The sequence below is a fragment of the Fringilla coelebs genome, assembly GCF_963513975.1.
Source record: "Fringilla coelebs genome assembly, chromosome: 1".
In the NCBI taxonomy this organism is placed as follows: domain Eukaryota; kingdom Metazoa; phylum Chordata; class Aves; order Passeriformes; family Fringillidae; genus Fringilla; species Fringilla coelebs.
In genome coordinates this window covers 63406579-63421489 of record NC_140028.1, presented here as the reverse complement: position 1 = coordinate 63421489, position 14911 = coordinate 63406579, and the positions used below count along the sequence as shown (strand labels likewise).

General features: G+C 39.0%; 1 protein-coding gene across 1 annotated transcript in view; it reads left to right on the top strand.

Moving 5' to 3' along the window:
• Positions 1-14911, top strand: part of GALNT12 (polypeptide N-acetylgalactosaminyltransferase 12) — a gene marked incomplete at its 5' end in the record, with an annotated part of 46645 nt that overhangs the window by 22231 nt on the left and 9503 nt on the right. Inside the window, 3 exons of the mRNA XM_084204783.1 lie at positions 4518-4694; positions 7265-7396; positions 14213-14326. Of these exons, the coding sequence (XP_084060909.1) occupies positions 4518-4694; positions 7265-7396; positions 14213-14326 (423 nt within the window). The remainder of the gene's footprint in view (positions 1-4517; positions 4695-7264; positions 7397-14212; positions 14327-14911) is intronic.

The window sequence follows — 14911 nt, the reverse complement described above, 5'->3', positions numbered from 1 at the left end:
AACATGGCACACTTGGCGGCACTTCTTGGCTTTCTGCTCTTTGTGTCTTGCTTCTGGGGAGACCAAGGCTTGCATGCAGCATGACCCTTCCTTTTGACTCAGGGTGCCCCAGTACCAGCTGCTGCTTTAGACCCACCCTCCCATTGCCATTGAGCTCTTTGAAGCTCTGGCAGCCAGTCTCATTTTGTCTGTCACTGGTTCCCCTGAGCCAGGACTCCGTGGGGTGCAGCAGCATGTATGAGCAGTGCCTTTACTCCTTCAGCATGCAGGACAGAGGTCTCCTCAGGGGATAGAGGAAGCCTCTGCAAGGGTCTAAGCCAGCATGTAGGTGCAGGTGGTTCAAACAGCTCCTTGGGAGACAAATGATTTAACAGGACAGGCTGTGCAATGGCCAACAAATATGCCTGGCCATGCCAATTTTCCTAGTGCAGATTGCCAGTAGCATCTGGGTGTTTGTACGCAACATGCTTTGCTCTGTTTGATTTGGAGCCCTTGTACTTGTGCTCTGTGTGGAGAGGATTTTTGTGGAACAGAGCAGAGTGCTACGGTGTTGTTTAACTGTGTTCTTTTGGCTGCCTACAGTGTTCCAAGAGGTCGGAAGGGATAAATCATTGTTAGCGTTGTTGTCCTTGTGTTTTCTAAACCTGTCAGACCTGAAAATTAGGAGCAGAACTACTCAAAACCGCTGTAAATTAATTTATTGTTGCTCTTGTCTCTGAAAACACCACTCTCTCCCAATGACATGAAAAGACTTGTCCTCAAGCCTCCTCTTTCTTGCACTTCGATTATTCTGAGCTGAAGAAATTCTCTGTGGTTTTGAGAGGTGCAACAAGGACAAAGCTTTCACTAAAAGCACGATGACTAAGAGAGATGGAGGCTACGTGCTGAATGCACAATCGAGTCAATGTACCTTGATTTTGGAATGCTTAATGCTATTTGGCTGGATAAAATTTCACTTCATGGGCATAATGGGCATTGAAACTCCTCTTTCTGAGGTATTCAAAACATGCTCTTTCATCTTCTCCCTCTTGTACTCAGAGCAAAGGGAACCTGGTTGCAGCTTCTGTTCCCTCTCTGCTCTTGTTTCTGCAAGTTGCACTGCAATGAAAATTTGTTTCTGGACCAAGGCTTAGTATGTCTGTGGTCTGTCCTTCAGCCTACCATGTGCAAAAAGGTACCATGTGCTTTCTTCTCAAAAATGTTACTGCCCATGAGCCTGAGTGATACACCTCAGAACACCTGGGGTCTTCTCTTTTCCAGTATTTTTGTATTGTTTCTTTTTGTCTGGATCTGGAACTCTGCCTTGTGTTGAGAGCATCAGGGGTGACTGTGTCTGGGGTGCCTCTTCACCCACCCAGCTTCCAGCAGATTGTGCATGAGCACCACAGTGGAGGCTTAGCCACAAGTTGTCAAGAAAAAATTGCAGCAGAGAGCGAGCAGCAGTAACGTAGGGTTTTCCACATTTTGCCCTTTTTTAGGATGTAGCATCCTTTCTATGTTTTTTATTTCTTCCAGATAGTCTTAAAATGTTAGAATGAGCTGGTAGAGCTTTTATTCTTTAGTGTTCATTGACCCAGCACAAGGTCAATTGTCCAGAGACCCTGGCAGAGAGAGCGATCCCAAGGTGAGATTTTGAACATTTTCTGTAGGTTTTCATAATGCCACCATCTGTCTCTGAAAACAAAAGAAAATGTGCGGATAGTCTGCATGCACCAAGATGAAAGTGAAAGTGAAAAAAGGAATGTCACCTTGTTGTCTTATTGAAGTGGAGGAAAAATGTGTGCTTTCATAATGAGAGCTGTGAGTTACCCAAACCTAGTAGAGAAACAGATCTACATGTACGTGAGCTTGCAAAATATGCCTGAAACCTTATGTGCTTTTCTGTAGGAGAAGGTTGAACTAGTTTTATGGAGAATCTTCTGCAGAGCCACTTCCTTAGCATTTAGTAATCAACTTTAGTTTCTCTATTAAATTCCTCGCTTTATTTTATGGCTGTTCATTTGTACCTGATTTTATATAGAGGTCATAATTTTTCAATTAAAAGGAAAGTGAATAAACCTTTTGAGGAATTGTTTAGCTGAAGTATATTCAATTTTCTTTTGTAATAGAATGACAAGATAATTTTTGTACTGTTTTTATGAAATACTTAGAATTTAATGAGCATTGCTTAGCAACAGTTATTTTTTAGAGAGCTTTAATTATTAAAAATTCAGCTGTTATGGAATTCTCTTTTTGTCATCAATTTAACAGAGGTATGGTCAGTTTGTTTCATTCCTTTGAAATCAGACTTGATCATGGAAGAGATGAAGCATGTGCTTCCTTCTTAACTACATTTTTATTTCAGTAGTCTTTATCATCTGTTCCTAATATCTTTTTAAAAGTAGATAAATAAAGGTGAATTAATAATTCTTATGTGCAATATAACATTGGAAATTTTTAAACTAATAAACTTATGGCTCTTAATATTTGCTGACAAATCTTGAATGGTAAATTGAAGCTTTAAAAAAATAATCTCGAACAAAGAAATAATAATTATGAAAAATGTTGTTTTGAAATAAATCTCAAAAAAGGAGATTGTAAAGTGAAAGTGGATAGTTGGTTTCATAGCAGCTTTCAAAATGGCAGCAAAGTAACTTACCTAAGAAAATATGCTAATTGTTTAAAAGGTTAGTACATAATTCTAGATTTATTGTATAATTCCTTTAATCATCTTTGTTCAAATGACAGATACACTGCTTCCCTGAAAAGCAGCAAAAATGAGGAGAGAAACCTCCCATGGAAAAAGAAGAAATTAAAATTTTAAATCCAGGAAGTAATAATTATCCAGTACTCCCTGTAGCTGATGAATGAATTACCTCTATCTTTAAAGAAACTCTCTGTTTTAAAAGTAAGCATATGCATTAGAGTGCTTACACTTCAGTAATTAAATACAGCATTGTGCCATGCAGAAAGTCCGATGTTGTTATCCAAAACCAAATCAATGGAGATGACACTCATTGATTTCCAAACTTAGAAATTTTAGAGAAATTCTAAGTAACTTTAAAAAAATCCCCTAAAAGTTAGCAGTCTAAAACCAAGTCCTATCTTGTGTAAGCTGAAAGCCTTTATCTTTTTAGGTCCCTAAAACTCCCACAGAGAGAAGTGGGAGAAGTCCCACCACTGATCTTTGGCACTGTTAGCAGCAGAGCTTTTATTTGCTACTTCATATCTTTGACTCCTGCTATATTCATTTGAATAGCATGTAATTAAAAATGTATGTCAAGAAGGTTGTCAGGCAGCAAACCCTTAAGCCTATCCTAGCTAATTTCCTTTGTCTTCCATTTACAAAGGAATGATGAGCTGCCACTTATGCATGGTTGAATACATGAGGAGAATTCTAAATCTTTTATGGAAAGTCTATCAGAGCCATTGGTAATAGCCTCAAGTTAGCTCACGTACAGCAACATCTCCCGCCTTCCTCTCATCTGGCAAAATTTCAGAAACCTTGTTTCAGGCACCCTTCAGAAACAGGGCATCTGCCATGGTGTGGTCACACACAATATCGAATAGGAAATGCATGGCTGTGCCTTCCTTTCAAGTAATCAAACTTGAGATCAGAATGGGTGATGGGAAAGTGGCTGTGTAGATAAACTGCCAAAAGTCCCTGGTTTTCAGAGGAGAAGACTGTAATTACAAAAATGCGTGCAGAGTGCTGAGGCTAATGGATCCACTGGATGGTTGTTTCTGGACTTTTTCTCATGGGCTGTACATTTCCCAACCTGGGGAGCCAGAGAAGCAGGAGCCTGAGTACAAGGGCAGAGTGACGGTTTGCAGGGATCTGCCAATTCCACATTTGGGTGCAAGTACTTCCTTGGCATCAAGCAGGAATACTGGCTTAGATAGGGGAGGTTGTGTCATTGCTGTTGGTTGGACCACCATAATTTATGGAAGTGCTTTACTTTTTCTTTTCATGTGTTGGGTCTGGGGTACCTTTCCCAGCTTTCCAATGGAAAAGGTTAGTGTTATTTTTCACCAGGCACCTATGCCTCCCTCCTAGATTGGTGAATGTACAAATGGGAAGCTTACCTGGGTTGTCAGGTCATCTTTCCAGTAGAATATATAGATGGTATATAGATCTCTAGATTTCTGGTAAGAATTAGTTACTGATTTCTTTCTGAGATGGATATTTACATGGTTAATTTGGAAAAGAAACATGCTTCTTTTTTATTTTGTTTTTAAACAATGCCTGCATAACTTACATGGTAGACCACGTCTTATCATGAGAAAATAAAACTAAGAAAGGAATATTGCACTCCAGATAAAACCAGAGAGTGACTATCTCCTTGTGAACTCAGAGCAAATTACTAAGAGCAACAAGGATGTAATTTTATCCAGTTTAGTCATCAAATGAGACACAAAATTATTGTATGTGTTACTTGTAGTATGGTGTGGTATTCTTGAGACAGTGTTATTGTTACTCTATCTTTGAGCTTGCAAAAGACAAAATTAATGATACACACTGTCAATTCTTTGCTCAGATATGGCAGTGTGGAGGAAGTCTTGAGATCCATCCTTGCTCCCATGTAGGTCATGTTTTCCCCAAACAAGCTCCATACTCACGGGCCAAAGCTCTGGCGAACAGTGTGCGTGCAGCTGAGGTGTGGATGGATGAATATAAACAACTTTATTACCACCGAAACCCACACGCTCGCCTGGTAAGTTCAGCTCCATTGTTCCTGGAGTTTCAGAATTTGTTTTCAACCTACTAACTATTGACTAAGCTAATATTTAACATGAAGTGCTTTCTATGTTTATTTCTTATTCCTCCTGAAACATTTTTCCAGACATAGAATAAGTGTATAATTTTTAATTATTTGGAAAAAATTTAAAATTCTGTAAGAGTACAAGGTGGCCCAATCTATGTCAATAATAAGTGAATAAATGAAAGAATAATATGAAGTGGGGTCATCAAAGCAAGGAGGAGTTGTTTAGCCTAAAATATGCACTTCTGTGAAATGGCTGATCCAGGACTCTCAATAAGAATTACACAATTAATGAATGCTAATCAACAAGTTTCAGTGGACAGTAGACCTTCAGGTCAACAGCATGGTAATAATATTTAGCAAAATTACCTATCTTGTGATAATTGTAAAACTTTGGACTGATGTAAACCAAAATAGATTTTTCTGTTTGATTTACTGCTGCACCATGTTCAGTTAAAAAAAACCAAAAGAAACAAAAAACCACCAACAAATGGAAACAAAATCAATATTGATTAAATTAATTAAAATCAGTCATGGCAACTCAGATGAAAATGTTCCTAATAAAATGTTTCAAGTATCAGTTCTGTCAGTTTTAGAGGTTCTTTTAAGTTGATGTTTTTATTTTCCTTGAAATGAAAATACAAGATCAGTGGTTGCAGAATTTTTCAGGAGATTATTACTGTGAAAACTGAATATGTCGAAACAGTAAAGCAGCGTGCAAATTCATAACTTGGACGTATTTATTGTTAGGGGCCTGAAGGCTGGAAAACAGTAACATTGACATCCTCTCTGTGTCTAGAAATGAATGAAATGAGCCTCTGTCACAAGGTCTGAAATTCAGACCCCAGAGAAATCATTGCCTGCTGTTGCTTGTTTCTGGAGGTGCCCGATCTCCCCAGCATGATCTCTTTGCATGAAAAGTTTTCTAAACACTGCCTTTTGTGCCTGGGATGGGCTGCTGGGCATCAGCCTCTGGCTGTGCTGGATCAGACCTGAGGGACCAGTGTGGGGCACAGGGAGCCCCCTACTCATTTGAGTGGCCAACCCCAATAGATGCAGCAGGGGAAAACTACCCTTGAAAATATGAGGCTTTTAAAAAATATGCTGGAGGATGCTGGAAAAGATGAATTTGGTTAGCTTTCATCTTGTGTTTGTTTGGATTAAATTGGGTAATTAGATCATTATAGTCCACACATTTGTAATAATTGGTTTACTTTAATGTCATAAAAGCCATTTAGGTTTTATTATCGGAGTCTGACTTGGAGAGAAATATGGGATTTGCCCGTAGGCAATGCCAGGTTGATTTCAGCTTGTCATACACAAAAAGAGCAATAAATGCTGACAATTTTTCTTGTAAAGTGCTGGGCATCCTATGTCTGTAATGACAGAGCTTTAACTTTAAAGGATATTTGTCTGTTAGTACTGAAAGTTTCATGAATTGGCTTATTGTAACACAGTGGATATAAGCTGAAACTCATGTGGGTTATTTTTCCACAAATCAAAGATGCAGCCAATAACCTTTGGGTTCCATAATGCTCTGTGCACCACTTGTTGCAGCAGTTGACTTCAGACCTTTTTACTTCATCAAACTCAAATATTCAGTTCCGTAGCATACAGGAAAATGATTGATGTTATGGCTACAAAAATTGGTTCCGTGAAGTTTCACTTCAAGATTAATGTTCAGACCTCAGAGCTAATATGTCATGCTGTTTGTTTATTCAAACAGGCATCTCTGTTTTACATCTGTTTTGTGTTTTCAGTGGTATTTCCACAGCTCTGAGAAATGCAAATACATTTGTGGTTTGATGAAAGACTGTGTCAAGTGACCTGTAAAAATCTGGGGGCTGCAAATGCTCTCTCATGCCTGACTATCTGAAATCCCTAGTCAATATGAAGATAGGTTTTTGAAGACAGACATAAAAAGATGAGGACTCTGCTCCAATCCATAGGAAAAAGTCTGCAATGAAAGCTTTTCTCTGGAGGGTTAAAATTTCATACTCCCCACCCCCCCCAAAATGGTGAAGTTCAAAGGGTGAATTAGCAGATTTTACAAATTTCACCACTTAAGTGTAAAACTGTACAGGTAATTTGCAAATGGATAGTGATTTAATTTAAAGTCCTAAAGATTCATTCACTGCTTTGGAGATTTTCAATTATCTATCTAAAGGATGTCTCATTTTCCAATACGCCTTCTCAGTCTCCAGCAATCTGTATTCAAGGGCTTCCTCACTTGCAGATTCAGGGAGTTTTCTTAGACAAACTGTCTTCTAGAATATTTTAAAGTTCTACTTGCACAGTTCCAATTCTTTTTTGTCAGCATTTAACAAATGTAAGGATAATGAAATCAAATCCAGCACCCAAACATGGTGATTTTTCCTGGCTAGAAGTCCTACTCATCACTGTAGCATACGGTTCCTAATAATGTATACAGATAATTTAAAAGAGAGCATCTGTTCTGGATTTTTTTTTTAATTTTTTTTTTTCTTATTTCCTTCCTTTTTTTTTTTTTTTTTTTCTTTCAGGAACCATATGGAGATGTGACAGAAAGGAGGCTTCTACGAGAGAAGCTGAAATGTAAGGACTTCAAATGGTTTTTGGAGAACGTGTATCCAGAACTTCACGTCCCTGAGGATAGACCAGGCTTCTTTGGAATGGTACGTGGCTGTTGAGAAGGGAGCCTGCTTGCAGTTCTCTGAGCTCTCCTATTAAGTCAGTGTGAAGGTATTTTTGTGCCTAAATCAGTTTGGGATTTTGGTAGAATTCAGTTAAAACTGGTAGGCTTTAAAATGTGGTATTTATCAGAATCTTTATTTAAGGGAATGCTGTTTATGAAGGAGTTCTGTGACAGAGTAGGAGAACAGGTAATGTTGCTGTGAATTACTCTTCTAAGTGACATCTTGGGACTGTTAAAGGCAGGAGAGGATGAGATTTTTATTTCTTGAAACATTGTGTAACAAAAAAAAAGATAACAGTAAAGTGTTTTATTTTACTTGTTGAATTGAAAAGAAAAAGAGTGTGCTTTGAAACATATGTTCATACATTTTATCTGATGAAAACTATGATGCTCTGGTGATGGGAAAGAGAGATGGTGCTAAGTGCTTCCAGATCATAGGGGATTCTGTATATTAAACCAACATGTTAATTTTTAATCTGGAGGTCACTTTAGACCAGCAAGGGCACAGGCAATGGGTTCAATCAGAATCCTCTTCTCTTTTGAGAGCTGACAGCTCTTTATGCTTTTTGCAGCTTACAAAGAAATATAAACTATAGGTCTGTGTAAATTACATTACTGTAATCTCATCTGGAAGGGATGAAGGCAGAGATGATGCAGCAAGTAGCTGTTTCCTCTGAAAAATCACCAGATAGCAGCTGCGCGTTAGGAACACAAAACTGCACCTTTCCACCAGGCAAAGATGTATCAAATATCTTCCTAATTACCAAATGCCACATTGACTTAAAAGTTCTTTTGCTGGTAACTCAATCGCTCTGCAGATCCAGCTAAGCTACATTCCCACACTGCATCATCACATCCAGCCCTTGTCTTCCTGCCATCTGCCCTTTCCCAAGTTACTCAGGCTCTGCTGAATCTCCTTCAGGAAAGGGAAAAAAATTCTGATCTCTGTGGACATAGAAAACATTCAGGAACCAAGTGTCCCCACAGTCTGCCCTAATAGCTTTGTAGCTTGTTGAATGAAAAAGATGCTAATATGAAAATGCTGTGGTTTCCCCTGGGGAGCTGTGGGAGTTCCCACGGGGAGGGCAGCAGTTGTCAGAAAAGCCCTTAGGAGCCTCTGGGAGAATTGCCACCCTCCTCCATTTGTCTTGGAGCTTGCAGGAGAGCTGGTATCTCTGTGATGACTGACATGAAAGGTGTTACCCACCATTATCCAGTACCTCGAACAAACCCTGGTACAACATTGGTTCTGTTTTTGCTCTTTTGTGCTGGATTGCCACTGGCAAGTTCTGAGACAGTTGAAGCAGTAAGGTATTATAAGACTTACCTTCCAGGAGCATTTCAGCAATTTTATCCTTCCTTCCACCTCCATCCTTCTCCCTCCAAAAGAAAAGGTTAGACTGGTACAAGTGATAGTGAAGAGAAGGGATTTGTGCAGCTTCTTTTATGATTTAATTGTCATCTTCAGGCAAGGAGTTGACAGTACCTAGAAATAATAACTCTTGTTCAGAGCTGCTTGAGGTATCTAGAGTGTAATTTAGGTGTGCTCTATATATTTCTCTAAAAACAATTCATAAATGCTGTCATCTAGTTGTGAGCATAATGAGAATACACCATTTTTGGGGGGGAGGAAGAATTTAAAATGTGATGGAAATATGGTTGTACTCTGAGAAATTGAGAGTGCAAAAACGACACCTACTGATTCAGCTGATTTGTGGATATTGAGTGCCATCTGCTAGCTTCAATGAATCACTGATGGTGTTCTTTACTCCTGCCTTAGCTGTGTAGGGCTTTTCTGCTTCACAAAAATACTGTATTTAAAAGTGTCAGCTTTGATAACAACTCCACTTAGTGTGAGGTTATTTAATTGTTCAAGGAGAATACAAGGGAATATGGAGATTTTTACCTCCCTTAAAAATCTTTTTACTTTTGAACTGAAGTTTAAAATATTTCTAAGATTACCTATAAGTCAGCCATGTGTTATTCAAATGGAGTCAAGAATTATTGAGCAGCATTCAGTGCTGTGCACTGACAAGCAGTTTCTTATGCTACATTTTTTTTTCTTGATACATAGATAAAAATTTCCTTACTACCCTTGGTTATCTAAAAAGTTAGCTGCCTCAAACTTTACTTAAACATACTGAATTATGAACCTTTTTTGCCTGAGATATGATTGCATTCCTGCAAGCTGCCTGAGACCTATAAAAGAGATTAATATCTTCTTGCTTCTCCTTGGGCTTCACGCAGCTTTGGAACTTTGTGGGACACGAACCTTCTGCCTTCAATAATTTCTTTAGAGGGGCAGGAGGAAGTGAAGCTGGCAGACATTCAGTGGGTTAAAATAAGATGTCAGCACTTCTGGAAAGGCTGATAATACCTTGTAGGCTCTGGTGTAGCACACTGATGTCTTTTTTTCTGACGCAGCCTCTGATTTGGCCATCCTTGAGCATGCACTTATGGCAGGGTACCTACGAGTAGGTAGGTGTGAAATTGTGACAAGACTTGAGCCCCAGCTCTGCACAGATTGCCCACCTAGACAGCAGAGACTCGGTCAGCTTACAAATCCTAACTACCCTGGGAAGGGATGGTGTGGGCATCTGTAGGAAGAGCTTTGAGCCAGCTGGAGTGTTCAGCATTAGTGTGGTGACATCTCTGCCTTGTGCAGCTGGATGAAGATACGGGAGCTGGGCAGCTCTGTGATCTTTTTGTGCTGTGGGTGACTGTGGAAAGGCTTGGCTGCAAAGAAAGGGAGTAGTCAGGGCTCTTCCCTCTTCTGAGGTATGTATTAAGTATGGCTGGCATTGAGGTGCATATCTGAGGATAAAGATTATGGTCAGTCCGTGAATTCGGCTTTAAGTTTGGCATTAAGATTGCTATTAAAAAACAGTGGTGACACAAAAATCAGGATTTTACTCTTATTTTCTGTAAGTTTGATCACGTGGTGGTGAGACCATACTATATTCTGTCATGATAAGTTTTTCTTTGTTCTTCTCAGTTTCTAGCTGATATTTCTTTCAGCTGAATGTAAAGCAGCTAAGCTGATAGATGTGTTGTGGCTTTATATCTGGTGTTTCTTTCTGCCTTCGATGTGTAAAGGCATCTGTCACTGACTGAGTCAGTTGGGAAATCAAAAACCTAAATTTTTATTTTGACAGCTCCTTCCCCATTTTCCTCCAAGACCGCCTCATCTTCATTTTCAAGTGCTCAGTCATAATTTTCTTTTAATTTAGACTAGGTATAATCTTAAAAAAAAATGGAAGGATGATTTTAAACTATGCCTTTAAAACTATGAAGAATTTTGTTTTGCTGTAACATGAAAGAGAATTTAAAATTATTTAAATTATCTAAAGAACACATGATATATGTGGATGGGCTTGCAGAAGAAGAGAGCTATGTGGTTAAAATTACATAATCAAAGATATTGCATGACTGGTGCTTCAAGTTCTCAGAGGTATCAGGGTCCCTTTTCTAAGGTATACCTCTAAAACTGCATTATGATCCAATTTGTAGAGCTGCCACTTGAGGTTGACTTGGTAGCCAAGATTAGGACTGACTAGACCTGGAGACCTTATGCCCATCACAGAAAAATATGCACCACTTGGTTGGCTCTGAAAAGCCTCTGAAAGCTAGGCAGAGGCTTTTTAAAAGGAATTTTTGCAAGAAATTCAAGTATTTGGTAGTGAACACACCATTGCTTGGGCCACATGCTTATAGGTTTTTGAGCTTCCCAGGGAGATTTGGGCTTGCTGGGGTGAGCCAATGAATCCAACAGCAGTGTGTCACCTTCCTTCAGAAGATTTTAGTTATCAGTCTTGTATGCCCTTTTCAGCACTGCCCTTAAGAAGTTTATGGGTGATATGAAAATAGCATTTATTCAGTAGAATCATTCCCTGTGACTGCTTGGATTACCTTTGAGGGAAAAGCTGATGTTTGATCAGGACTAGTGAAGCTGTTTGGCTTGCTGCAAATCTGCAAATTCATATCTGACTGCATCCCACAGTGTCATCTGTCCATATCACTAATAGATCCGCACCACTGCCTCTGCAGAATAAAGAGGATTCTGATCTATTTTGTGGATGTAGAGGAAGGTTGGCAGGGCTCCAATGGCCATACTTATCAACTAATGTAATGAAGTTTTAATGTCAAAAATCTGTTGTTGATGGTTTGTTTACAATGGACTTTATCAAACTAACACTTATTCACAGAATGCCATCTGTATTGTGTAGTTATATGCAAGTGTCAGATATTAAGAAACAACAGATTTAAATATCTCCTAGCAGTAAGGGTTAAGGTCTATGTTGAATGTCTCGGTAGCTGGTGTTTATTACCTATCTCAGCCTCCAAACAGTGGTAACTAAATGGCATGTAGAGTGACACCTTTTGTTTCAATAGCAATGTTTCAATAGGAGGCAAATGCTGTAAAAAACCACAGCCAACAGTCCTGCATAGGTACACTGTTTTAGATCTGAACAATGAGTTTTAATGGCAAGGTGATCAACATTTTTTCTTGCTTCTGTTTCTCTAATGCAGCATTCTGCAAAAGAACTAAGGTAAGTCACAGAGAAAATTTTGTTCTTGTTGCATGACTTGTTTATGGTGGATGTGGGAATAAACATAGCTTCCGAAATGAGTGGATGATCACTGTTTTGATAGAGCTCTTGCACTCTTGCACATAAAAGATACTTAAACTGTATATTCTCATTTAACAAGAGAAAAATATTTCACAAATTCTCTCATGCTTTTTTTCTGCCATGGAACAGAGGGCAGGCGTGTACCTTTGTTTTTTGGTTTTTTTTTTAATAAATGGTGCTGCGGTCAGATTTTCAAATTTTTCTATGTCATTTCAGATCAGGCAATTTAAAAGCTTAGAATATACTGTTCCCACTAATTAGGTCTTGAATACCTGTTGGGCTTCCTGATGAAGCGTGGGCATATCTACCAATGTCTGACAAAATAAAAGAACCAGGTGAACCTCACGGACCATGTACGTGTAGGAAGATGTTGGCATGTAACACAAGCATTTATGCATGACAGCAAGAAAGGAGAGAACATACATCTTAACATCCTAGAGCACAGCCTCATTTTCAAACCATCTGAAATGAAGCTTAAGTTTAGTAAGCTTTTACACATCTTTTTCTGTGTGTATTTGGGAATTGAGTAACATGCATATGAGAGTTACTGTAGTTGCAGGGCATTTTCAAACAGATTATTTAAAATTTCCCAAAAGGGGGGTCACACTTGAGCATGTGCCGGGGGCTGATGGCAAAGAGCACTAGTGAAGTCATTGGGTTGCCTGGAAGAGCACCATGGATGAGGGCTTTGCTGCCCTTGGAGCCAGTCGACAGGCATAGTCATATGTTATTAAACCTGCTAATGGGAGACCCTCTGGTCCTGAAGACAGCTGCTGACAACAACAATTGTAGAGATAAAATTACCATTTTAAGTGGTTATGACTTTTAGGTTGATATTTCCTGATGTAGAATGTAGAAACATGAGAAGCTTACTGTTTGGTTTATGTAGTTCCATGGCAGTGTTAAAAATAGTCTATGTAAGACACTTCTCTTTCCTGTTTTTCTAAGTGTAATTCTTGTCTCCCATTAGGAAAGTAAACAAAATGTTTTGTTTTGACTGTTCAAGGAGGGTTGCAGTGGTCTAATGTGGGAGTGAGCACAAGACAGAGGAAAGAAGATGTTGGGTAGCACTAAAAGTAGAAGTTGGCAAAGCAAACATATATAGAACACAAGTATTTAATTTTCCAGCTTGTGTGGTTTGCTCTGTGGTGGGTTTAGGCCCCGCAGGGTTTGTCTTGTTTGTTTAGTTCTGGCCGCCTGCAATCCCTATGTGTCCGCTCATTTTCCACATTAAGAACTCAGGATACGATTATCATGACTAGGGAAGAGCAGTGAAATTACACCTTGCTGAACTAACTCTTCTGAGATTTACTCTGCCTATTCTTTTTGTCTGTGATATAATTACACTCAGTAACAGGAGCATTCAGCTTCTTGCTTACAGAACCTATTGTGCTCTGTGTATTTTCAAATTTGGTTATGTGGCTGATACCAGGAATCAGTGGTTATGTGATTAACTTATTTTCAGTTACTTTTGCCCCCTGAATACTTAAATGCAAATCCTTGTTAACTAGCCTGTTGTTTTTAAAATTAGCTAACTTAATATTTTAAAATTTTATCTAGAAGTCATGCACCTCTTCTGTCAGAGATCAGCAACATGAGTAAAGAGCATTTAATATCACACCTAATATCTCTTTCCAAAGATATATTTTACCCACTTTAAAGATTTCTGATCCTAAAATCTGTCTGCTTGTTCTGCCTCAAGAGGGTACTGGAGTCCTTTTGAGAACAAATCCTCCTAACATTTCCCATTTGACAAACTGAGAAAAGTATGTAGTCATTTTTTCATAAGAAAATTGAACAAGTAGATCCTGGGGGGAAAAGGCATGGCAGACTCTTTTGTTCTGCATGAGTTGCTGCCTTGATGGTAGAAAGTTTTTCATAGTTTCTACCATCTTCCTTTGCAAATACATTGGAACACCGTGGGAATGTGTTCCTAGGGGAAGCCATCGTGTCTGGCTGTTTCAGTGCTCAAAGTCAAGATGGTCCAGTTTTATTTCATATTAGTCTGAGAGATGTTGCCATTGCATCTCTTTGATCTATTCCACTTGCTTTGCACTAGCTTTGGGATGGGATCTCAGAGCACAGCAGGATGGGTGTAGAGTGACTACAGAATATGTTCCTTACTTTAAACTAATATTTTAAAATGTTCTTTTGTTTTTGATTAGCTGAAGAATAGAGGAATGGAAAACTTCTGCTTTGATTATAACCCTACAAATGAACATCAAGTAACTGGACAGAGGATCATACTCTACCCGTGCCATGGCATGGGACAAAATCAGGTAAGAATGATGTTTTATTTTTATTTTGACTAACACTTATGGTTGTAATGTAAGGAAGTGTGGTAAAGTCATTGCAATAGGGCTGAGAGAATGTGTTGCCATAGTAAGGTGATCTTAGTTTGAGTTTTGATTCTTGCACTAAATGCTTTTTATTTTGACGTATCTTCAGGTAAGCTTTTCCTTCATTCTGAGGATGTGTCTACCCAGCCCAGGGAACTCATGCTTACCTTTATTATGTGTTTCCACAGAGCTCATTAGCAGGGATCAATAGCACATCAGTGCAGCTATAGTGATCATAGGCCAGTGTTCACTCATCTCCAAAACCCCTCTGAGCTTCTGTCTGTCCATGCCACTACAGGCCTTAATAACATTGGAAACCTCACCTAGTTCCACCTGGGTCTGTCATCATGTCTCTTCCTTGTGGTGCTTGTCTAACAACCCAGGAGGTTTTAGACCACATATTCTCCTGTCCTTCTACAGAAATGTCCTCCTTGCTTGGGCTCCACAGTCCAGGAGAACAGGGGTTCTCTTTAACGCTGTCATTCTTGCTGTCTTGTTTTGAACTTCTGAAGCTGAAAATGCTGT